Source organism: Salmo salar, chromosome 23 (assembly GCF_965601325.2).
Source record: "Salmo salar chromosome 23, fSalSal1, whole genome shotgun sequence".
NCBI classification, from domain to species: domain Eukaryota; kingdom Metazoa; phylum Chordata; class Actinopteri; order Salmoniformes; family Salmonidae; genus Salmo; species Salmo salar.
The window spans coordinates 40,794,295-40,817,915 of NC_138313.1; the positions used below are offsets into that span (position 1 = coordinate 40,794,295).

Sequence of the window (23,621 nt, forward strand, 5' to 3'; positions counted from 1 at the left end):
TCCCACAACTGACTGTGGGAAAAAGGGCTGCCTAAGTATGATTCCCAATCAGAGACAACAAATGACAGCTGCCTCTGATTGGAAACCATACTCGGCCAATAAAGAAAAAACAACATAGACATACAACACATAGAATGCCCACCCCATGTCACACCCTGACCTAACCAAACAGAGAAAAACGACTCTCTCAGGTCAGGGCGTGACAGTACCCCCCCAAAGGTGCGGACTCCCGGCCGCAAACCTGAACCTATAGGGGAGGGTCCGGGTGGGCATCTACTCATGGTGGCGGCTCCAGTTCGGGGCATAGCCCCCACTCCGCCCGCTGATCCCTCCGCTTTTGTGTCACCGGAGGAACCAGACCGCGGATCAACGCCGGAGGCTCTGAACTGCGGACCGTCGCTGGAGACTCGGGGCTGCGGACCGTCGCTGGAGACTCGGGGCTGCGGACCGTCGCTGGAGACTCGGGGCTGCGGACCGTCGCTGGAGACTCGGGGCTGCGGACCGTCGCTGGAGACTCGGGGCTGCGGACCGTCGCTGGAGGCTCCGGGCTGCGGACCGTCGCTGGAGGCTCCGGGCTGCGGACCGTCGCTGGAGGCTCCGGGCTGCGGACCGTCGCTGGAGGCTCCGGGCTGAGGAGCGTCGCTGGAGGCTCCGGGCCGGTGACCTTCGCTGCAGGCTCCGTGCCATGGATCATCTCTACTGGTTCCGTGCCATGGATCATCACTGGAGGCTTTGTGCCATGGATCATCACTGGAGTCCCGGTCAGGATGCTCTCGATGTTGCAGCTGTAGAACCTTTTGAGGATCTCAGGACCCACGCCAAATATTTTTAGTTTTCTGGGGGGGAATAGGCTTTGTCGTGCCCTCTTCACGACTGTCTTGGTGTGTTTGGACCATTCTAGTTTGTTGTTGATGTGGACACCAAGGAACTTGAAGCTCTCAACCTGCTCCACTGCAGCCCCGTCGATGAGAATGGGGGCGTGCTCGGTGCTCCTTTTCCTGTAGTCCACAATCATCTCCTTAGTCTTGGTTACGTTGAGGGATAGGTTGTTATTCTGGCACCACCCGGCCAGGTCTCTGACCTCCTCCCTATAGGCTGTCTCGTCGTTGTCGGTGATCAGGGCTACCACTGTTGTGTCGTCTGCAAACTAAATGATGGTGTTGGAGTCGTGCCTGGCCACGCAGTCGTGGGTGAACAGGGAGTACAGGAGGGGACTGAGCACGCATCCCTGGGGAGCTCTAGTGTTGAGGATCAGCGTGGCAGATGTGTTGCTACCTACCCTCACCACCTGGGGGCGGCCCGTCAGGAAGTCCAGGATCCAGTTGCAGAGGGAGGTGTTTAGTCCCAGGTTCCTTAGCTTAGTGATGAGCTTTGAGGGTACTATGGTGTTGAACGCTGAGCTGTAGTCAATGAATAGCATTCTCACATAGGTGTTCCTTTTGTCCAGGTGGGAAAGGGCAGTGTGGAGTGCAATAGAGATTGCATCATCTGTGGATCTGTTTGGGCGGTATGCAAATTGGAGTGGGTCTAGGGTTTCTGGGATAATGGTGTTGATGTGAGGTTAGTATTGTGGAGTAACTACAACATTGTTGATCCATGCTCAGTTTTCTCCTATCACAATCATTCAACTTTAACTGTTTTAAAATCACAATTGGCCTCATGGTGAAATCCCTGAGCCATTTCCTTCCTCTCCGGCAACTGAGTTAAGATGGACACCTGTAACTTGGTAGTGACTGGGTGTATTGATACACCATCCAAATTGTAATTAATAACTTCACCATGCTCAAAGGGATATTCAATGTCTGCTTTTAACATTTTTACCCATGTACCAATCAGTGCCCTTCTTTGAAGGCATTAAAAAACCTCCTTGGTCTTTGTAGTTGAATCTGTGTTTGAAACTCACTGCTCGATTGAGGGACCTTACAGATAATTGTATGTGTGGGGTACAGAGATGGGGTACTCATTAAAAATTAATGTTAACCACTATTATTGAACACAGAATGAGTCCATGCAACTTATTATGCAATTTATTAAGCATTTGTTTTACTCCTGAACTTATTTAGGCTTGCCATAACAAAGGGGATGAATACTTATTGACTCAATACATTTCAGCTTTACATTTAACTTTCAATTTTGAAAATGTAAAAAAAAAGTATAATCCACTTTGACATTATGGGGTATTGTGTGTTGATCAGTGACACAAAATCTAAATGTGATCTATTTTAAATTCAGGCTGTAACACATCAAAATATGGAAAGGGTAAAGGGGTGTGAATACCTTCTGAAGGCACTGTAAGCGCGTACACATTCTCTCAAGCACACAAATGTCGTTTGATACATTCACACTAATATGTGATACACAACACACACTTGTTGTTCAGTGTGAACACACACTACCTAATGAAAGACATACTGGTACACACACATTGTTCAGTACATGCACGTTCTAAAACTCAGTGTTTAATTAACATCCCTTCTCTACACTCACACACACACACACACACACACACACACACACACACACACACTGCACATCAGAAAACATACCCTATTTAATTAAACACACATAGGCATTGAGTGTGTGTTTTGCAAAGGCAGAGAGTGATGTGTTTGAGGGAGCGATGTCATCTACTTGTTGTATACACACTGCACATTATAAATCACAAACTATTTAATTGAACACTAACACACAGAGGTGCAGTGTGTATCTTGCTAAAACCCATAGAGCAGTAGTTGCTGTCTCTCCCTGCTCCAGCTCACTAGGCCCCTGAGGTGACCACATATTTGTCTGGTGAGTAAGGAATGCGGTTACATGCCTTAGACATTAGCTATGACGGAGCACTGGCTCCACAAGAGAGGGAGGGAGTGAGGGAGGAAGAGTGGGAGGGAGGAGGGGAGAGAGGGAGGGCAGGGTCAGAGTCTGAGCTCACGGCAAGTGAGCTCATTCACCCCCCGGGCGAGCGAGCGAGGAGAGAGAGAACAACTACGTCATTCTCTACACAGAGGAGCGGGAGGGAGAGAGAGAGGGAAGCAGGGAGGGAGGGGGAGAAGTGTGAGCGAATGAGAGACGGGGAGAGCGAAACAGCACAACAATAGGGTACTGCTCTTCTGCCTGTGGGCTCACACACACGACGAGAAGGCACGGAGAGACACACTCAGTAGCAGCTACAGACAGACAGACATGTACACTCTTTCCTCTTTCTTATCTCCATAGTTATTCCTTTCATTATTCCTCAAAATACTGCTGGACCTCTATGGCTTTGGGAGATATTATAGGAAAAATATGATTCTTGGTGGATTTGAACTGAATGAGTTCTAGAAGTGACTTGTGGGCAGTACATCTACAGATGTTTGGGAGTAGTTTACTTTCTGGAAGTGGGTTCCGTCCGTTCTCTTGAGTTCAGGGACTAAGGTTCCTTCCCTCCTTGGACTTTGGGATCTGAGTTTGGACTTGGACTTGGTCACCACCAGTCGGAGTAGTGACAACTGGGACTTTGTAGTGTGGAATTTTAGACCTGACCGGCTTTCCCTCTGAAGTTTTTCGGGAACAAGTGATTTGTTTGTTTAGCCGTTCTGCTAACTTTTTCCTGGGGGACTCCATTGGTCTGGACGGCAGTCAGTGTGTTCCAGATCTGAGTGCACTAGAACGCGTGTATGTTGAGCGTGTTGAGGGTGATGCCTCTGGACGTGGTCATAGCCCCGGCTGAGGACTGTTTCTGGCCTGTCCTGCAGGAGTCAGACAGGAGGCTGAAGATCAGAGTCCGCAGGACCAAGGAGGGGAGGGAGCTACGAGGTGTGTACTGACCCAGTCTGGGGAGGGGTGTCAGTAGGTTAGAAAGAGTTGACAGAGAAAGGGAGAGAGAGAGAGCTCAGTGCTGCAGTACACTGTAAAACATTTCCTGTATAATTGACAATAAGTTACTGGCAGCAATTGGCCAGTGAGTACAGATACTGTAATCCATTTTACGGTACCAATTGTTTTACTGTAATCTAATGTACAGTATTCACGGTAACTTATTGCCAGAGCTATGGAACACACTACAATACAGTAAGTGAGCATTAAACAGTACACATTGTTGTCTACAGTATGTTACTGTAGTTATAAGGGATTATAGCAAGCAGCATGACTGTAAGCATTTTGAATTGATGAATAATCTGTTATTTATCGCTTGCACATCTAGAGGCCTAAACAATGGACATAGGTAAATATTCAACCATTAAAAGATACTTTCACCGCTACTTTTTTATTTGACCTTTATTTAACCTTACACCTCTGACCTTTTTCCTACATACATTTAGGTGTTAGTGAACTACTGCCACACAACTACTTGCCTCTTACAAGGCAAGCCTTAAAATATGTTAATGAGCCAGCAATTCTTTCTCTGCCCACATTAATTCTCAACAATGCACCATCATTTGCTGCAGTAAATATATATAGCAAAACAGCATTATAGTACTTTATTGTTGACTTGTTCAAAAATAAAATCAGCAATTGCTAATAGTGAATATTTAATTATATATTACACTATGCCAACTGATATATGGTGTTTTCTATCATTTTCACTTTAAGCTTTAACAAAGGCTTCTAAACTGTCAATACTACCGGGCAGAACAGATCAAAAGGACATGGCTAGCCACTCAACTGTTAAAGGTTTGTGACTTGCTGCCACTTTGATCTGTTCCCTATATACGTTTAATTGGTAGGGAATCACTACCTCATATCACTTAAATTGATACAGTAACATTAACAGGCACAACAAATATAGCCTCTTTCAAGACATGCATAAAAATGTGTTAATGAGTGTGAAACAACAATACCATGCACTAGAGTTCAAAAGGTTTTTGAACTGTATTCTGAATTACAGTAAATCACTGGCAACAATAGGCCAGTAAGTTACTGTAGAGTTTCAGGACAAGGTTTGTAGAATTCCTAAAATACAGTATATTACTGTATTCTGCGGGGGTACTCACGGGTTCAACAAATAAAGCCTCTTACAAGGCACGGTTTAAAATATGTTAATGAGCCATAGACTTTCCCCGCCCACAGCAGTTTTTCACAATGCAACATAATTAATACTGTAAAACACATTTACAGTATTTTACTGTGCATTTTACAGTGTTTGACTGTTGAAATGAAAGGTCTTAGTGTGCTGTAAAACAAATGTATGGTATTTTACTGTGCATTCTACGGTAATCTACTGTATTCAGTTTATACAGTATCAGACTGTTGATTAATACAGTTACAGGGTCCTCCCTAGTGGCGCAGGGGTCTAAGGCACTGCATCACAGTGCTAGCTTTGCCACTAGAGTTCCTGGTTTGAGTCCAGGCTCTGTCACAGCCGGCCGTGACCGGGAGACCCATGACGCAGCGCACAATTGACCCAGTGTCGTCCGGGTTAGTGCTCACGCTCTCTCCACCTGTGGTCATTGACATGTAAAACTATCACAAAGGCCCATTTCTCCTGCCCTCTGTCGCTCTCTCTGGTTCTCCCACTCTATTTTCTCTTTCTCTCTCTTCTGCATCGGCAGTGTGAGGCCAGGTGTTCTATGTTACACCTTTCACACAGCAGAAGACGAAGAAGTGTTACATTTCCAAAATGTGTGTGGTGCACAGTGTGCATTGATATACTGTACAGTTTGTGTATTTCCAACAAAACGTGTGTTTGTATGTCTAGCTATATACACAGCAAACGATCCAGTGTTAAATCAACACTGGGACAGTGTCTATACAGGTCCACACTTTTCAGTTTAAAATTAACACTGGGACTGTGTCTATACAGGTCCACACTTTTCAGTGTTAAATCAACACTGGGACAGTGTCTATACAGGTCCACACTTTTCAGTGTTAAATCAACACTGGGACAGTGTCTATACAGGTCCACACTTTTCAGTGTTAAATCAACACTGGGACAGTGTCTATACAGGTCCACACTTTTCAGTGTTAAATCAACACTGGGACAGTGTCTATACAGGTCCACACTTTTCAGTTTTAAATTAACACTGTGCTTAGTGCTGACACTATTACACTTTGTCAGTGTTAGGTAATTTACACTTAGTGTTACACAATAACACCTCATATAGTATTTTTAACACTATGAAGTGTATATAGTTTGCACCAATGGTGTTATGCAATAACACCTCATATAGTCTTTTTAACAATTATGCAAGGCAGTCTATCACTCAAACAAGGTCACTCAGTGTTGGGTTTAGGACATTATAGTAATATTTTCACATCTTCATTGCAACATGCTCTTAAGTACTTCCAAAAACATCCAAACTGGTAACCGATATGCTCAAACTTTAGTTACATAATCATGGACCACTTAAACGGGTAGATAAAAATAATGTGTTGAAAGTCACGCCCACTCTAAGCCACGCCTCAATATCATTTCCCACTGTGCCTTTCCTTTTCGTGTAAAACGTAGAGTTACTGCCCATGACTGTATTTGTTAGTGACAGAGACATGGTTGTTTTAATTGTTCATTTTTGCTCCTGTAGATGAATGTTACCGTTAAAATTAAACTTTTATGACAATACATTAAATATATCATAAGGCCTCACTTTTATGGCCAAGTTTTACCGTAACACAGTGATAAGAACCTCCTGGTTTACAGGCCACATCAGGCCTGCAAGTCACATTTTACTGGCTTGCAAAGTGATGTGTAGTTCCTTTTGGAATCCAGTCAGAGTTAGGATATCCAACAGTTGGAATGTATATTCACAGGCAACCTGCATTCAGAATGACTGTCAAAACCATTTCAGTAATGAGTGCAATACATCTAACTAACTGATTGGATTAGTTTAGAAAAATGTATGTTATTCATCTTTATATAGAATAAGATTAATCAGTCAATCAATGAACATGCAAAAACATAGATATTAAAAACAATCCTAAAAATCAACACTAGGTAACACTGGCCAATTTGCTGTGTGTATAGATGTGCTGTAGAGTGTGTATACTGCATCAGAGTATAGTATGCATGTGTTTCAGTGCAGTGTGCCCAACACCTGGTCCTGTTCACACTGCACATTGAGTGCTCGTATGCGTGTGTTCACACCACAGCTTCAAGGCAGATGGGCAGATTAGCCCAGAGTGAGACAAAATCACACGTTTGTCGTCACCTATTGAGAATAGAGGTGTTGTTAGTGGTTATTTTTAGATTGTGTTGCCCTCAGGAGGTTAGCTGCCTAGCTGCTGCAGACCAGCCTCACTACTTACACTCAAACACACATAGCTACATTCTAACGCCACCATAACATATGGATCTAGATTAGCTAACACATGTATTGACATTGACTTTTTCTTAAATCTATTGATGTACACACAATTCAGTTTTTTAGCTCCCATGTATACTGAAATAAAACTCAACTCAACAAAAAAAATCTCTGTTAATCACATGCTAACGCTACCGTACTGACGTATAGATCTGTGTTAGCCACATGCTAAATCTACCGTAACATAAACATAGGCACAAACAGATACTGGTTGCCCTTCAATCCTCTATATTGCAATTGTGGTGTTCTTTGTAACATGCTGATCTAGTGGCTACCCTCAGGCCCCCTGCTGCTGTAGCATACTCTTTGTGGAGCAGAGTGGAGTGGGGCATGTGTGCAATGATGTCATAGCGGTGGGGGAGACACATTGAAATGCTAATGTCCCCTACAGAGCACAGGGGACAGCTGGAGGGGCACAGAGGATGGTGTCATGTCTCTCCCATATGAACGATAGAAGAGAGGGATGGAGGGAGGGCAGTCATTCAGGCAAATCAATGCCCCCGGGATGGAGAAGAGAGGGGGAGTGTGCGTGTGTGTGTGCATGTGTGTGTTCCCTCCATTAAGGCATAATGCAGCTGAAAGCCTCTCACACACCCATGCACACAAACACACAGAGAGGGGTCTGGTATTGAGGGCCAGTCAATAGTACCAACAGCGTAATGTTACAGACAGTCTCTGTCTGTCTCTCTGTCTCTCTGTCTCTCTCTCTCTCTGTGTCTCTCTCTCTCTCTGTCTCTCTCTCTCTCTCTGTCTCTCTCTGTGTCTCTCTGTGTCTCTCTCTCTCTGTCTCTCTCTCTGTCTCTCTCTCTGTCTCTCTCTCTGTCGCTCTGTGTGTGTGTTCAGTCAATATCTCAGTGATTTCAGGCCATACAAACAGACCTTGTATCATAACTCACCAATTCTTGTTAGAGCGTTGGGCCAGTAACCGAAAGGTTGCTGGATCGAATCCCCAAGCTGACAAGGTAAAAATCTGTCGTTCTGCCCCTGAACAAAGCACTTAACCCACTGTTCCCTGGTAGCCCATCATTGTAAATCATTATTTGTTGTTAACTGACTTGCCTAGTTTGTAGTAATGGAGGATGTGATTTGTGTTGGTGAAAAAGCATTTCTGCTTTCCGTATTATGGCAACAAACAATCCATGTGTTTCTGTGTCGAATAGGGATAATTTGTCCTCATGAACTTGCTACAAGCTTTCAATTTCTTTCTACGGAATATGTTGATATATACTTCTTGTAAACATATATTTCTCTATGAAATTCATTCATATGTGGAGCATTTTTAGATTGTATTGATTTGTGTACATTACCCTAGTTCTCCCCATTGAGTGCCCTGTGGAGGGAGAGAAGGAAAGAGAAAAATGGGAGAGAGAGACCATTCGGTAAATGAGTGAGGGCCCGTCCGCTACAAGAGAGGAGAGAACAAAATACACGATATAAGCTGCGGAGTGTTGGGACAGTGGAGATGGGATGTGGGGGGGAATAGGAAGTCTGTGCTGGCTGGTGGGCCCATTGTGACACCCTCTTTCCAGTGAGTTGTTTACAATGCATAGACTGAAAGGTGGATGGCTACTCAACAACCAGGGTCAGTTTGGCTATTCAGTTCATAATGGTGAAGGTGAGACTGTGTGGAACGGGCAACTGGTCCTAGAACAGTTATTTTGAAACTGAAAGGAGCAGGAGCCTGAAACGACAGTCTTTTTTCAGTTTGAGCTGCACTTGCTTGACCTAATTGCAGGCGTTGGGTCACTTAGTTGGGTTGTTTTCTTGAAAAACTGCTGGGTTATTGATGTTGGTTGTTTAGCAACAAAACCAACGCGTGCGCAACTAGGTGGCACAACAGACGGGCTTGGCTTTGATTATTGACAATATGCAAGCTATATTTAGTCTCCAATGTTTATTGAAAACATAAATACATTTGCACGATGAGGAGTTGTTGCCTCTCAAATACATTGTTTAAAAAATATATATATATTTAACTTTTATTTAACTAGGCAAGTCAGTTAAGAACAAATTCTTATTTACAATGACGGCCTACACCGGCCAAACCCGGACGACGCTGGGCCAATTGTGTGCAGCCCTATGGGACTCCCAATCACGGCCGGTTGTCAGGGTCTGTAGTGACGCCTCAAGCACTGAGATGCAGTGCTGTAGACATCGTTACAATTATTGGTTAGCTAGCTAGCAAATCTGAGCCATATTAGCATTAACATGAAATCATTCAAAACACCTCAAAACAAGACATGATATCAAGAACAAGATTAAACGAGCTGAAACAAGCCACTTATGATTCCCCACATGGCAGTTTCTTGTCATTCTTGCTAGCAATCTGGCCATCCAGATTTCCAACAACACACTGACGTCTGCCCCATGGAAGCATGTGCATCGTTTTGGTGACGTTGTCAGCTAATCCATCTACTGGTTGTGGGTTGTTGAGATACGACCCAGAGGGTGAGATCAGAAGACAAGTTGTAGTTTAGTAGGGGCGTGGCATTCAGATAGTTATAGCCAACCTTGAGAATAAATGTCATTCCTGTTCATCTGTTCTGTTATGTAGTTATCACATGTTAAGGTTGAACATTAAATTCTGTAGCTTCAATGACGCTTACGGAAATGTATGAGTTCCCTAAAAACCCAAGTAAATTCCATTGTGGGGATATATAAAGTCATATATCTTACTAGGCAATAAGGTATATAAATAATTGCATTAAAAAAAGTGTATATAGACTCTTTAACAAACTCATTTACATTTTCACATTACATTCTAAATAAGCAGTGTCAACAAATGTCGGCACATGCATCCAAACCAGCAAGTCTGTGGAGGTCTGCAGGGCTTCCATGTCATTTGAAGGGGGTGAGCCAGAGCTTGGTGGAGTCCCGCGTTGAAAAGGGTCTCTGACTACCCCTGTACAGCAGCAAGGTTCTTGGCAAGACCTCCCCTCCTGGCAGGCACAGGATACTGAGGGGGGGCTTCCTTGCATTGGTCTCTAGTGGCAGTGGTCTCTGACTGTAGTGCCGGACACACGACAGCCACTGGTCGAGAGGGGCTCCTGGGTGGTTATCCAGGATATACCACTGCACCGGCTTGGCCAAGCAGTACAGACCAAACTGTGCAAGATGTTGGCACGATGGAACCATTTGTGCCCAACCCTACACAGGTTTAAGAAGGAGACATTTGACAAGATCACATTTGAACACACACATCACAACCGATACTCTGGTTTTCAAAGTAAAAAATGGATTGTGCCATCTGAGTGTGTGACCTCAAGACAACACTGCATTTTTCCCCTCTGGCTGCCTGCGATGCCCCTTTCCATACCCCAACAACACAGCCTGGAGCCCAGTCCATGAGCAAGCCGCATCGCACTGCTCCTACCACCAGGTGGTGCCAGGAGCTGTCCCTCCATCAGCTTCTTTGCCTGGAGTGGGATCAAACACAAAGGAGAGAGGAAAAAACACATAACAAATGGCAATAATACATTTTCAAGGTTCAGGATCAGGGTCAGGAGACGCCCATTCTCATACCCCAACAACAACGTGGAGCCCAGTCACCAAGCGTGCCACCTGTCACTTCTATCACCTCCTCTCCACTTTTCTGAACCTCAATCAACCTTTTGTGATTCGGGGATGGGCACGGGTGGAGGCCACAAGAATGGTCTGAAGAGACAGTAGGTTTGGGGTGTTTTCAGTGAAAGTGATGTTGCTTAAAAAGGAAACTGTGTTGGGGGAGCTTGAGAGGAAGACTCTTGGTCTATTCTCAGAGGAACCAACCTCCCAACCTGCCCTCCCAGCACACCAACTTCTGTAATTCCTGCCTCCATTTCCTCACCTGCAACTTCCACCGCATCAACAATAATGACCAACCCCTGCTCTGTACTCACTACACCAGAGCCACCCTTGGGTGCCTTTTGAGCACACTTAGGGGCAATCTCTGTAGAGAAAAGCCTCATCACAGAGATGACACTTTCTGCGGTTCCAGCAGTCCAAGGAGTGGCCCAGTCCCCTGCACACCACCTGCTCTCCTCACTTCCTACAGAACTTTGGTTGTATGAAGCCCTGGTTCTCTCCCAACACCGTTACTGAGGGCAGGTGTAAGCCCCCAAACCCTTATAGATCTGCTCTTTGTTGGATTGGAATTCGCCTGCTGAAATTCCAGATGCCTTCAGCATCTCTTACCTTTTTAGGTGCACCTGTCACTTTACAATTTCTATTCAGCCAAAAGCATGTGTCTTCCCCACTCACTGTTTCTTTGAATATACTGATGACCACCACCTTAGTAGTGGCCTCCTCCGACAATTTCTCCACAGTGAAGAGATCAAACTTAGCTTTTTTGTTTTCATACCTGGTCTAGAACTCTTTCAACAGAGCTGCTGTCTGGAAACTCACATCGAACCTATTTGCTAAAGGCAACCCAAGAATGCAGTTTATAACACCTGGATTGAATTTAAGGGTATTTTGCAAGAACTTTCTGGAGAAGTCCAATCTGGACAAATCCAGTTGTTTCCCATCTTTAAGTTTCAAGAGAAACCGCACACTGTGGTGCTTCCTCATGCCTGGCTTGGGGTCTGACATGATGCAGGCCCACTATGAATAACCAAATGTCTTAGAATGTACAACGAGCTGAAAAGGGGTTAGGCTATACTAGGCTAAAAGGCTAGTAGGCTATGGCTAGCAGGATGAGGAGGCAGCAGTCCGAGGCTCGCCATCTTGCAACCTATCAACAAAGCTATAAACAAACTCAACTAAAGCAAAACTAGCCGGCCAGCACGCTAAATCTAAAACAGATAATAGCTGACAAACAATTAACTATAGTGAGGATACAGGAGAGCTAAGAACAGAGAAGGCTAGTAGGTGAGCAACCCAGCGGTTAAGGTAGACAGCAATTAGCAAGCTAGCAGGCTAGAAAACGAACAAACAACACAACTAACAGCTGCCAACACTTAGATACCTTGACAAGAAAGCTAAAGCTGGCTAAACAAAAAGGAGAACAGGAAGAAAGGTTGACGCAAAGAGAGAGAACAGTAAGCTAACACGAGCTGAGGGGCAAGTTAGCCAACTGCTAGCAGGCTAGACTAACCAGAAAGCTAGTTAGCAAGCTAGCCAGCCAAAAAGCCACCCCAGCTAAAAGTTAACAAACAATTTGCTATACCGGGCCACCCTACACAACCATAAGCAACTAGAGCCAAAAACTGAAAAAGCTACCACAAGTTAACAAGAACTAAACATACTAACAAAAGTAAAGACATAAGGAAAAGCAAAGACCCAGAGTGCCCCTGCCACACCTGGGCTCTCTCCTCCAACAGCCTGGTTTCAAAAAGACAAGAATCAATAACGCAAAAGTAAATCTGAAGAATGTGTGTGTGTGTATATATATATATATATATATATATATATATAAGGACATTTATTCTCATGGGTGGCCAATAACATCTAGCTGAAAGCCAAGTCCCTAATAAGCCATGCCTCCTAAAAAGAACCTAAGGATTACACTGCAAAAAGACCCAGCTGCTAGGTCAACATAGCATGAAAGTAAAAAATACCCAATTGATGGTTAAATTAACCTATGTTTGGTTAATCCCAACATGTTGGGTTATTCACGCAACCTAACTGGCTGGGTCAAAATAACACAACGTGCTCTGTCCACTGTCTGTTTTTAGACCATCATTTTTTTGAGTGTTGAGTCCATCCCAAATGGCACCCTATTCCCTATGTAGTGCACTACTTTTGACCAGAAGCCGATGGGCCCCGATCAATAGTAGTGCACTACATAGTGAATAGGGTGCCATTTTGGGACACCGGCCTGGTGTCTGACTGTGTTTGGTCATAAGACTAAAGGTGATCTCAGCGCTTACAGACAGTTGACTTCCTGATGTCATCTCATCAGACAGCTGGGCCTCAGTATGTGACAGGGTATTTTCAGTGATGTGTTTGGATTGAAATGGAGAGATGTGTTGTCTGGTGCTTTTGGGGGATGTGAGTGCATGTCTCTCTGGGTACTTTCTGAGTGTGAGTGTCTATGCGCACGTGTGTGTGTGTATGAGGGCACAATACATGTGCGTGCTCTTGGTGGGTTTTTCCATAGTGACAGCACCCCGGGGACAATAGACACAGCGGTCAACCACATCATCCCACGTTTGTTGCCATAGCAACATTAACTCTGAAGGCCAGGTGACCAGCGATGGTGACGGGGAGATTGTGTGTTATCAGTGTTGAGTAAGAACACAACACAGGACCACTGTAAACTTTTGGACATCCCAGTGGTGTGTGTGATGATGGGTGTTGACCCAATGTTACTGAAACGTTATAGGCCTCAATAGAACCATGCAGGCACACAATCCTGACTCCTCATCTCTGCTCTCTGTACCTGAGGAGAGGAAGTGAGGTTCTCAGAATATCCCATGCTGACCCTGTCCTCTCAACAACTCTCCTGTAATGAAAAGGGACATGTAACTTAGGTGGTGTGTGTGTGTGTGTGTGTGTGTGTGTGTGTGTGTGTGTTTATGTAGCGTTGTACTGTGTGAATAAAGACCTTTACATATGGAGGAAGGGTTTTGAATGAGGAATATATCATAGACTCTTGCTGAAACAAAGTGTGCTAATTGAGGAAAGAGGGACTCCCTTAGTAATAACAAGAGCCACTCTTTCTGTCTTTCTCTTTCACTCTCTTTCTTCATTTATTTATTTATTTATTTATCTTTCTCTTTCTCTGCCTGTCTGCTGCATGTGGAGAGGTGATGTCATCTTTCTGCCGGTTGCCATTAATAGCTGGATACAGGCAGGCCCTCCTCTCCTCTCTCCTCTTCTCCTCTCTCCTCCTCTCCTCCTTTCCTCTCTACTCCTCTGCTCTCTGGTCTTAAAGGGACAGGCACCAGATATAGCCGTCTGTCTGTCTGTCTGTTTGCCTTTCTGTCTATCTGTCTGTGGGTCAGAATACACTCTGCTCTCGCTGACTCCACCACGACCCATATTCAGCCCAGCAGACTTTGCTCTGCGTTCAGACCCATATCCACTGTAGGATAAACTAAGGTTACAGAGCCAGTTATATATTACTAGAACCTGAGGTTATAGGGCCAGTTATATATTAGTAGAAACTAAGGTTACAGAGCCAGTTATATATTACTAGAACCTGAGGTTACAGAGCCAGTTATATATTACTAGAACCTGAGGTTACAGAGCCAGTTATATATTACTAGAACCTGAGGCTACAGAGCCAGTTATATATTACTAGAACCTGAGGTTACAGAGACAGTTATATATTACTAGAAACTAAGGTTACAGAGCCAGTTATATATTACTAGAAACTAAGGTTACAGAGCCAGTTATATATTACTAGAACCTGAGGTTACAGAGCCAGTTATATATTACTAGAACCTGAGGTTACAGAGCCAGTTATATATTACTAGAACCTGAGGTTACGGAGCCAGTTATATATTACTAGAACCTGAGGTTACAGAGCCAGTTATATATTACTAGAAACTGAGGGTACAGAGCCAGTTATATATTACTAGAACCTGAGGTTACGGAGCCAGTTATATATTACTAGTAACTGAGGCTACAGAGCCAGTTATATATTACTAGAACCTGAGGTTACAGAGCCAGTTATATATTACTAGAACCTGAGGTTACAGGGCCAGTTATATATTACTAGAACCTGAGGTTATAGGGCCAGTTATATATTACTAGAACCTGAGGTTACAGAGCCGGTTATATATTACTAGAACCTGAGGTTACAGAGCCAGTTATATATTACTAGAACCTGAGGTTACAGAGCCAGTTATATATTACTAGAACCTGAGGTTACAGAGCCAGTTATATATTACTAGAACCTGAGGTTACAGGGCCAGTTATATATTACTAGAACCAGAGGTTACAGAGCCAGTTATATATTACTAGAACCTGAGGTTACAGAGCCAGTTATATATTACTAGAACCTGAGGTTACAGAGCCAGTTATATATTACTAGAACCTGAGGTTACAGAGCCAGTTATATATTACTCGAACCTGAGGTTACAGAGCCAGTTATATATTACTAGAACCTGAGATTACAGAGCAAGTTATATATTACTAGAACCTGAGGCTACAGAGCCAGTTATATATTACTAGAACCTGAGGTTACAGAGCCAGTTATATATTACTAGAAACTGAGGTTACAGAGCCAGTTATATATTACTAGAAACTAAGGTTACAGAGCCAGTTATATATTACTAGAACCTGAGGTTACGGAGCCAGTTATATATTACTAGAAACTAAGGCTACAGAGCCAGTTATATATTACTAGAACCTGAGGTTACAGGGCCAGTTATATATTACTAGCAAAGTGCTTACTTACAGCTTTGTGTTTGTGGAGTTAAAGGGTGTTGTGTTGTTGCCTGGTGTGTGTTACACTTTTAGGCTATGTCATGTCATGTCCTGTGTGTGCTAGTTTAGCAGGGTGATGTCATGTCTTTGGGTGTGTGCGTGTGTTTGGCAGTAGCCCAGATCGGGTCAGGCAGGACTGAACCTAGATTAGGTTCTAATCCTTCTGCTGGGGCTCAGGGTTTCCTTGAAGCACTCCTTCTTCCCTGCCTCACTCCTTTTCTTCCCTCCCTCACTCACTCCTTCCCTCGCCTGGCGAGGTCATTCGCTCTCCCCTTCTCCTCCCATCCAGCCAGAAGTTAAACAACCATGGTAATGCAGAGTAAGTCTGTGTTTTAGTCAGATTTTGAAAGGGAGTGTGAGCAAATGTGTATTATATCTTTGTGAGCTGCTGTATGAATGTCTGTGGTTAGTGTATGTACTGTGGTTAGTGTATGTACTGCACAGTTGTGTGTGCACTGCTCATCTGTGTTTTATTTTTTAAATGTAACCTTTATTTAACTAGGCAAGTCAGTTACCTGCCTTGCTCAGGAGCAGAACGACAGATGTTTACCATGTCAGCTCAGGGATTTGATCTAGCAACCTTTTGGCTACTGGCCCAACACGCTAACCACTAGGCTACCTGCCGCCCCAGGTGGTAGTGTGTGTGTACTGCATGGTTGTCAGGGGGATGTTACTGGGCCTCTGTGCTGGCCCTGCACCTGTGGCCTCTCTCATTCCCCAGCCCTGACGCAATGCTCTGCTACAGGACATGAGCTCATGAAGGAAACAGAGCCACACACACACACACAGTCTTTAACACACACACAGGCCAAAGTGGAGCCGTCTGCACTTAAAGGGCCAGCCACACACATTCCTCACCGCCCAGCAGCCAAACTATCTCCCAGAGTGCAGCAGAGAAAAATTTCCTACTGAGCTGGGAGCAGAAACCCTAACCCACAATCTAGCTCCAACTGTTATGCATGTCCACAGTTTGAAATGGTTCAGCCATGTTGTTGAAACACAAGTCTGTAATGTAAGGGGATTCAGTGCACAGTCAGAGAGAGTAATAAAAAAATATATAATAATAAAACATGATAATACTTTTTCTTTCACTTAAAAAATGTGGAGCAAGTTATGCAGATCAGTAGGAAAAATAAAATAATTTTAATCCAGGCAGGAAAACGTGACAACTGTGCAAGGGGTGTGTAGACTTTCACTTGACAACAGGGAAAATGTAAAGTCAAGCAGGTTTCTGTGTTGGAGTTGCGAGTTCTGTATGTGCATGAGCAGTAGCTCCCAAACGTTTGCCGATTTCGGAAATTGTATTTATTTCTCTGTCTCTCTCTTTTTCTCCTTTAGGGGGCTTTGCTGCATTCTCCTCCTGTTTCCCCGGGCTTTGTGAGAGCAAGCCAGCTCTGCCTATGAGCATATCCCAGCCCTGCCTACCTGTAGCTAACATTGGCCCCACACGCATCCTACCACACCTCTACCTGGGATCGCAGAAAGACGTCCTCAACAAGGTGAGCCCGTAGCAGTCAAGGGGAAGTAGAGGGAATGTGAGAGGAAAGGAAGTACAATAAAGCGTTAGCTGTTGTTCTCTGTTATTGCCTTTTCTAACAGTCCCCTGTCTGCATGTGTCTCTCTGTCTGTCTGTAGGACCTAATGGTTCAGAATGGAATCACGTACGTGCTGAATGCCAGTAACACCTGTCCCAAGCCTGACTTCATCAGCGAGAGCCACTTCATGCGGATCCCTGTCAATGACAACTACTGTGAGAAGCTACTGCCCTGGTTGGAGAAAACCAATGAATTCATCGGTAAGTCATGATTGTGTGTCTTTGCATGTGCAGAGAATATAATATATACCATTTAGAAGACGCTTTATCCAAAACGACTTACAGTCATGCTTAAATGTATAGGTGGTCCCAGAAATCGAACCCACTTTCTGGCGGTGCAAGCGCCATGACCTACCAACGGAGCTACAGAGGACCACGTATATGCAGAATATGCACTAGTAGACCCTGGTTTGATTCCAGGCTGTATCACAACCGATTAGGAGTCCCGTAGGGTGGCGCACAATTGGCCCAGGGTCGTCCGGGTTAGGGTTTGGCCAGGGTAGGCCGTCATTGTAAATAAGAATTTGTTCTTAACTGACTTGCCTAGTTAATTAAAGATGAAATAAAAGAATGTCATACAACATAGTGAAACAGGCCTCATATTCAGTGTATCACAATATTGTAATATATCACCCTCCTTGTTTTCACAAGTGGTATACTCCCAATGCGAGGTTAATCGTGATGACGACGACCCCTGTGCTGAAGAGGAGGTTTATTTTCTATGGGTGTTCCATAGACGGGTTGGTTGTTTAGCAACAAAGCCGATGCGTGCAGAACTATGGTTTAAACAGACGGGTTTGGTTTAGATTGCTGCTAACATGTAAACTATATTTAGTCTCCAATATTTGTTGAAAACATAAATAGTTGCACAATGAGCACTTGTCTTTCAAATACACAGTTGTTGGTTAACTTGCCAGCAAGCAAATTTGAGCCATATTAGCATAGACGTGTCACTCAGTCATATCAAGAACACGATGAAACGAGCTGAAACGAGACACTTACGTTTCACCACATGCCAGTTCCTTGTCATTGTTGCCAGCTATCTGGCCATCCAGAACCATAACGCACAGCCTTCTGCCCCATTGAAGCGTGTGCATCATTTTCGTGACGTTGTCAGCTAACCCGTCTATTCTCCCAAAAGACTCTCTATTCTAACTAATCAAATTCGATGGGTGTTTCTTTCTCCCAGAAGACTCTCTGTTAATCTAGCTAATCCTGTTCCTGGATTTTGTGTACGGACGTGTGTGTTCACACGTATTTGTTCCCCCCTCCCACAGACAAAGCCAAGGTGTCAAACTGCAGAGTCATTGTGCACTGCCTGGCTGGAATCTCACGCTCAGCAACCATCGCCATTGCATACATCATGAAGACAATGGGCCTGTCATCGGATGATGCCTACAGGTACACTCTCTACCCGACGCTCCCCGCCAGCTGAGCTTAAGTTGCAGCATCTTTAAAAAGTGGACTCAGTGTTTGAGGAAATGCTAGACGCTCATCTGTACCCCACAGTCTTGAGAAATGACATTCTTCTGGTTGCCAGAGGAACTAGTGTACAGTAGGAACTAGTTGTGTTGCCTAGGATCATCTTTTGTGTGGCAGTTAGTTCACACCAGTTCATTCGGGGGTAACCTGCTACTTAAATGCACGCAACCCAACGATGAATATTAGGTTTACACAGGAAGTAGCTTAGAAGAACTTTACAAAGTATTTGTTTTGCTTTACTTTGCATCTGGAGCCCCAACTCTAACTGGAACTAACATTTTTCCCTCTTATTTCCTCTTGACCAGGTTTGTGAAGGACCGACGGCCTTCAATATCGCCCAACTTTAACTTCCTGGGCCAGCTGCTGGAGTTTGAGAAGGGGCTGCGGCTCCTCCAGGCGCTGTCAGACGACAAGACCTCAGAGGGCAAAGGTCAATCCCAGGGCTCAGAGGTCAACGGGTTCAGCTCAGGGTCAGAAGTCAACAGTCACCATGACACTTCATCAATAGAGCCCCAGACCCCACCAGAACCGAAGCTCCCCTCGCCGACTTCTCTCCAGCAGGGCTTCAACGGCCTCCACCTGTCGGCCGAGCGCATCCTGGACACTAACCGGCTGAAGCGATCCTTCTCCCTGGACATCAAGTCTGTCTACTCCCCCAGCAGCCCCCACTGCCTGCACCTGGCAGCGCCCACACACTCCGAAGACGTGCCCAAGCTATGTAAGCTGGACAGCCCCCCTGTCAATGGTGTCTGCCCTCAGTTCTCCCCTGTCCCAGACAGCCCCAGCTCGGCCGAGTCACCTTTCCCTTCCCCGGGGTGCGGCGGCAGCATCGGAGGTCTCGACGTTGGGGGTCCCAGTGAGGGGGGTGTTCGTTCTGGAGGTCCATCATCGTCCAGGCCCAGGAGGAAAGCCAAGCACGGCCCTGGATCTGGATCCACAGCCAGTTCCCCGGTACAACCCCAGTCCCTGAGTCTGACTCTGGGACGCTCCCTGCCCGTTCACAAGAGCCCCAGCCTGGACGAGAGCCTAAAGGGCTCCATGCTTCTCTCTCTGCCCCCCAAAGAGTCCGGAACCATGTGGACCAAACACAGAGACACAGTACAGGCCACCACCCCAGTCACACCTGTCACCCCCACTGCCGACGCCCCCTGGTACTTCGGAGCTGAAGAGGTAGGGGAAGGAGGGATGGAACTAGGAGGAGACGGAGGAGGAGGGGTGGAAGTGCGATTCGGAAGCAGCTCTGCGTACGTGGCGTTCGGTTGTAGCGAGGGGGTGCGGCTACGGGAGAAAGTGCAGCGGGACAAAAGGGTATCGTCGTCATCTGCGCCATTACAGAGGGACTCCTCAACGACTGTCGCCAATGGGACGGCCTCCAACAGCACCGAGAAGCAGTTCAAGCGGCGCAGCTGTCAGATGGAGTTTGAGGAGGGCATCTCCGATACGCGTTCCCGGGAGGAGCTGGAGAAGATGGGGAAGCAGTCCAGCTTCTCTGGCAGCATGGAGATCATCGAGGTGTCCTGACTAACCGCACTCCTGACCACAACCGGCCCACCCAGGGAGGAGGGGAAACGGACCTGAAGGAGGAGGGAGGACAGAGGTGGGAAATTTACACTCCCCAAACAGACCGTGTTAAAGACTCAAACTCTGAGAAGACAGAAACACCAGAGAGATTCCGGGAGTCCCTTATCTAGCTAGCGTTCCTTGACTAGACATGGGGTTCAGCAGGCTGTCGATTTCCTAGGTTACATTTACAGTACTACCAACCAAAGCTCTGAAGAGAACAACTACGGGGAAAGACGGAGGGCTATGGGGCACTGACACTGAACTATGAACTGTGAACTATTTCCTCTGTATGGTGTCAGTTAAAGAAAAACAGATCCAGGGGCAAATCTCAAACAACACCCTATCACCCATATAGTGCACTACTTTTGACCAAAAGTCACCAAAAGTATAGTGCTATTTTCGTTATTGGGTGTCATTTGAGACGTAGCCAAGTGCTTTCCTCCCAAAGACTTCAATCCCCAGCATGCCTCAGTCTGCCCCTCCCTTAATTTCAAAGACTTCAGCCCCAGAGAACCACAACCCCCAGCATGGCTCAGTCTGCCCCTCCCTTCATTACAAAGACTTAGAAAGAGCTCTGTACCCCAGAAACGCACCACAGCACAATGCAGAGAGAGACTATTCAGACTCTCCTAAGAGTCTATACCGGTGGTACTGCATCAAAACAATGACGAATCCTCCATGTTGGCGTGTCAGCCCATCATGGTTTACAAAGACTTTGCAGTTTAAGAGGACTCATAGTGACTGATAAAGACTGGCATTGTATTTTCCCGCAATACTCGTCTGCTTCCTTGTTTCCAGTGTTTAACAGTGTGACGTGACTGTTGGGGCGGTGGGGAGGAGAGGAGTTAGGTCTAAGTTACGCCCTCCCTGTAGTGGAGTTCAGTACTCGCATGTCTCACTCCACACCCCCCAAGTATACCCCACCCCAGCCTCCCAGAGCATGCTCCAGGGCTGGCGACAGACAGACAAATACTATATATACTATATGAATATATATATAGCGATTTTAATGGACTTTTAATCAACAACAAAAAATCTCAGTTCTGGTTGTAATTTATTTGATCTGTTCATTCTGGTAATGAGAAATAATAGAATGTTTTGTGGACTTTTTCATTTTCCTTCGTTAATCTCAGTTTTTGTTGTATGGTATTTATGAAACACATACAACCACACACTCATGCACACACAAACTCATGCACACACACACTCATGCACACAAAACTACAAGCAAGCAATATGTGCTGTTCCTTGTTTGGAGGAAGAGTTATGTATTTTGGGTTTCATCTGACGTTGAAATGCACTTTTCTGTTACTCTTCAAAAACGAGTATCCCATCCACTTCCTAAGAGGGTACCAACACACTCTAACCCAGGGGTGGGAAAACTACAGCTCATTCAATCCGGCCCATGGGAGGTTTCAGTAAAAACAACTAACAAAATGGGGGGCAAATTATTATTTAGGGTTTAAAAACTACTCTAGGCCACATTTGAATGTCTAAAACTAGATAGAATGTTTGTAGAAATTATAATAGACCTGTATATTTCCAAATAACTGCCCTTTTTCTGGCCCCGAAATTGATTTTGACATACAAATCGGTTCCCTAAATCCTGATGTGGCCTTCGAGCCAAAATGTTTGCCCACCCCTGCTCTTACCTCTGGTGACATCACCAGATGTGTGGTATGGTGAAGAACAGTCCCTATGAGCATGAAAACGTTGAATTTACATTGAAAAGATGTTGAAAATACATATGTTTGGTTGAAAATATGTTAAATATGTATTTGTGGTTGAAAATACGTTGAAAATAGGTATTTTTAGTTCAAAATACATTCAAAATACGTATTTTCAACATCTTATGTTCACCGAGATGACTCTTCAGTTGAGTGTAATTAAGATGTTATTTATTGTGATTGTGGGCTCCAGTTAGTGCATCTCCTGGGAGACGGTTAATGTGTGTGAGCGAGAATGAAGAACTTTATTCAACCCAGTACTAAAGAGCAAATTATTGTAGGAAGGACTATTGATTTCTCCAGGGCTCATGACAACAACTACCGGTATATGCAAGTAGATCCACACAGTTGACAATGTTAGAGACATCCACCTAACACACTGCTAAACTCACTCTGTTGGCTAGTTTCCAAATCCACACACACACACACACACCCACACACACACACACACACACACACACAGAACTAAACTGTGTTGGGATATGAGAGAAGCCCATAGCTGAAACAAATCCCCTCCACACATACACACACAGACATAAACACACAGACACTTATAGTCACACACAAAGATATACCACCACCTTTCGTTTGTTCTCAGGGGATCTTTCAGTGAGCCAAGCCTGGCGCAGGGTACACAATTGCTTGCACATCAGCACAATGCATGTCACGCCCTCACTATCTCTATCAGTCTATCGCTCTCACTCTCTTATTTTCCAAAGGTTTGATAAAAACAAAACAAAACGGAAGGGATGAAACTAGAACGTGATTCAGAAGTGAATAAATGAATGCTATTGCTCTGCTGGTGCGAGATTGTCTATTTATTTATGATGTACGTATATGTGTTTTTTTCCTTTTCCTTTGGTTAGCTTTTCTCTATTGTGACCTTTGACCTATACCTTTGTGCTGCTGTAAGGTCAGACCTGGATTTCCTGTGTTCAGTTCTCTGAGGCTTTCCTTCTAGTCTCTTTATTTTTAAAAGATGTTGTTATAATTATTTAAAAACATGTTAAGAGAAGATGCAGGCTGTCCCGATTGCTATAATTGTTGGTATTGATGTATTATTATTATTATTATGATTATTATTGTTGTTATGTTGTGTAAATAGCAAGGTATCTAAGAATATTGATGAATTTAGGTACATTTTTAAAATAAAATCCTGATACCTTAGGCTGCTTGACGCAAAATACCTCAGGTTTTTCCTTCCTTGTACATGTTTTGTGAAAATGAGACAAAAATACAAAAATGACAAAATATGAACTGTTCTCTGTCTCTGTTTTGGTTTTAGGTGAGTCCGTCATGGGCTGGTGGTCCACATGGGATAATTGCAGGACAAAACAGCCATACAGGCTGGCATATGGATAAAAACCAAGCCATACAGGCTGGCATATGGATAAAAACCAAGCCATACAGCCTGGCATATGGATAAAAACCAAGCCATACAGCCTGGCATATGGATAAAAACCAAGCCATGCAGGCTGGCATATGGATAAAAACCAAGCCATACAGGCTGGCATATGGATAAAAACCAAGTCATACAGGCTGGCATATGGATTAAAAAAAGTGTTTGGCTTGACAAACTTTATCCCTAAGGGGAAATTTAGCTTGGACATCATAACTAGACTATCA

The 23,621-nt window shown here is 44.7% G+C and overlaps 1 protein-coding gene across 3 annotated transcripts in view; it reads left to right on the plus strand.

The window, feature by feature from the left end:
• LOC106584592 (dual specificity protein phosphatase 8) overlaps positions 1–23,252 on the plus strand; it is a 110,040-nt gene extending 86,788 nt beyond the window's left edge. For 2 of the 3 annotated variants that reach the window (XM_014170054.3, XM_014170055.3), the window contains exons 4-7: positions 16,968–17,128; positions 17,265–17,424; positions 18,501–18,624; positions 19,011–23,252. In XM_014170054.3, the coding sequence (XP_014025529.1) occupies positions 16,968–17,128; positions 17,265–17,424; positions 18,501–18,624; positions 19,011–20,226 (1,661 nt within the window). In that variant the 3' untranslated portion in view covers positions 20,227–23,252. Of the gene's footprint in view, positions 1–3,090; positions 3,793–16,967; positions 17,129–17,264; positions 17,425–18,500; positions 18,625–19,010 lie in introns of those variants that run through there. The other variant, XM_014170057.3, reaches the window with a different exon arrangement.
• Positions 23,253–23,621: the final 369 nt, after the last annotated feature.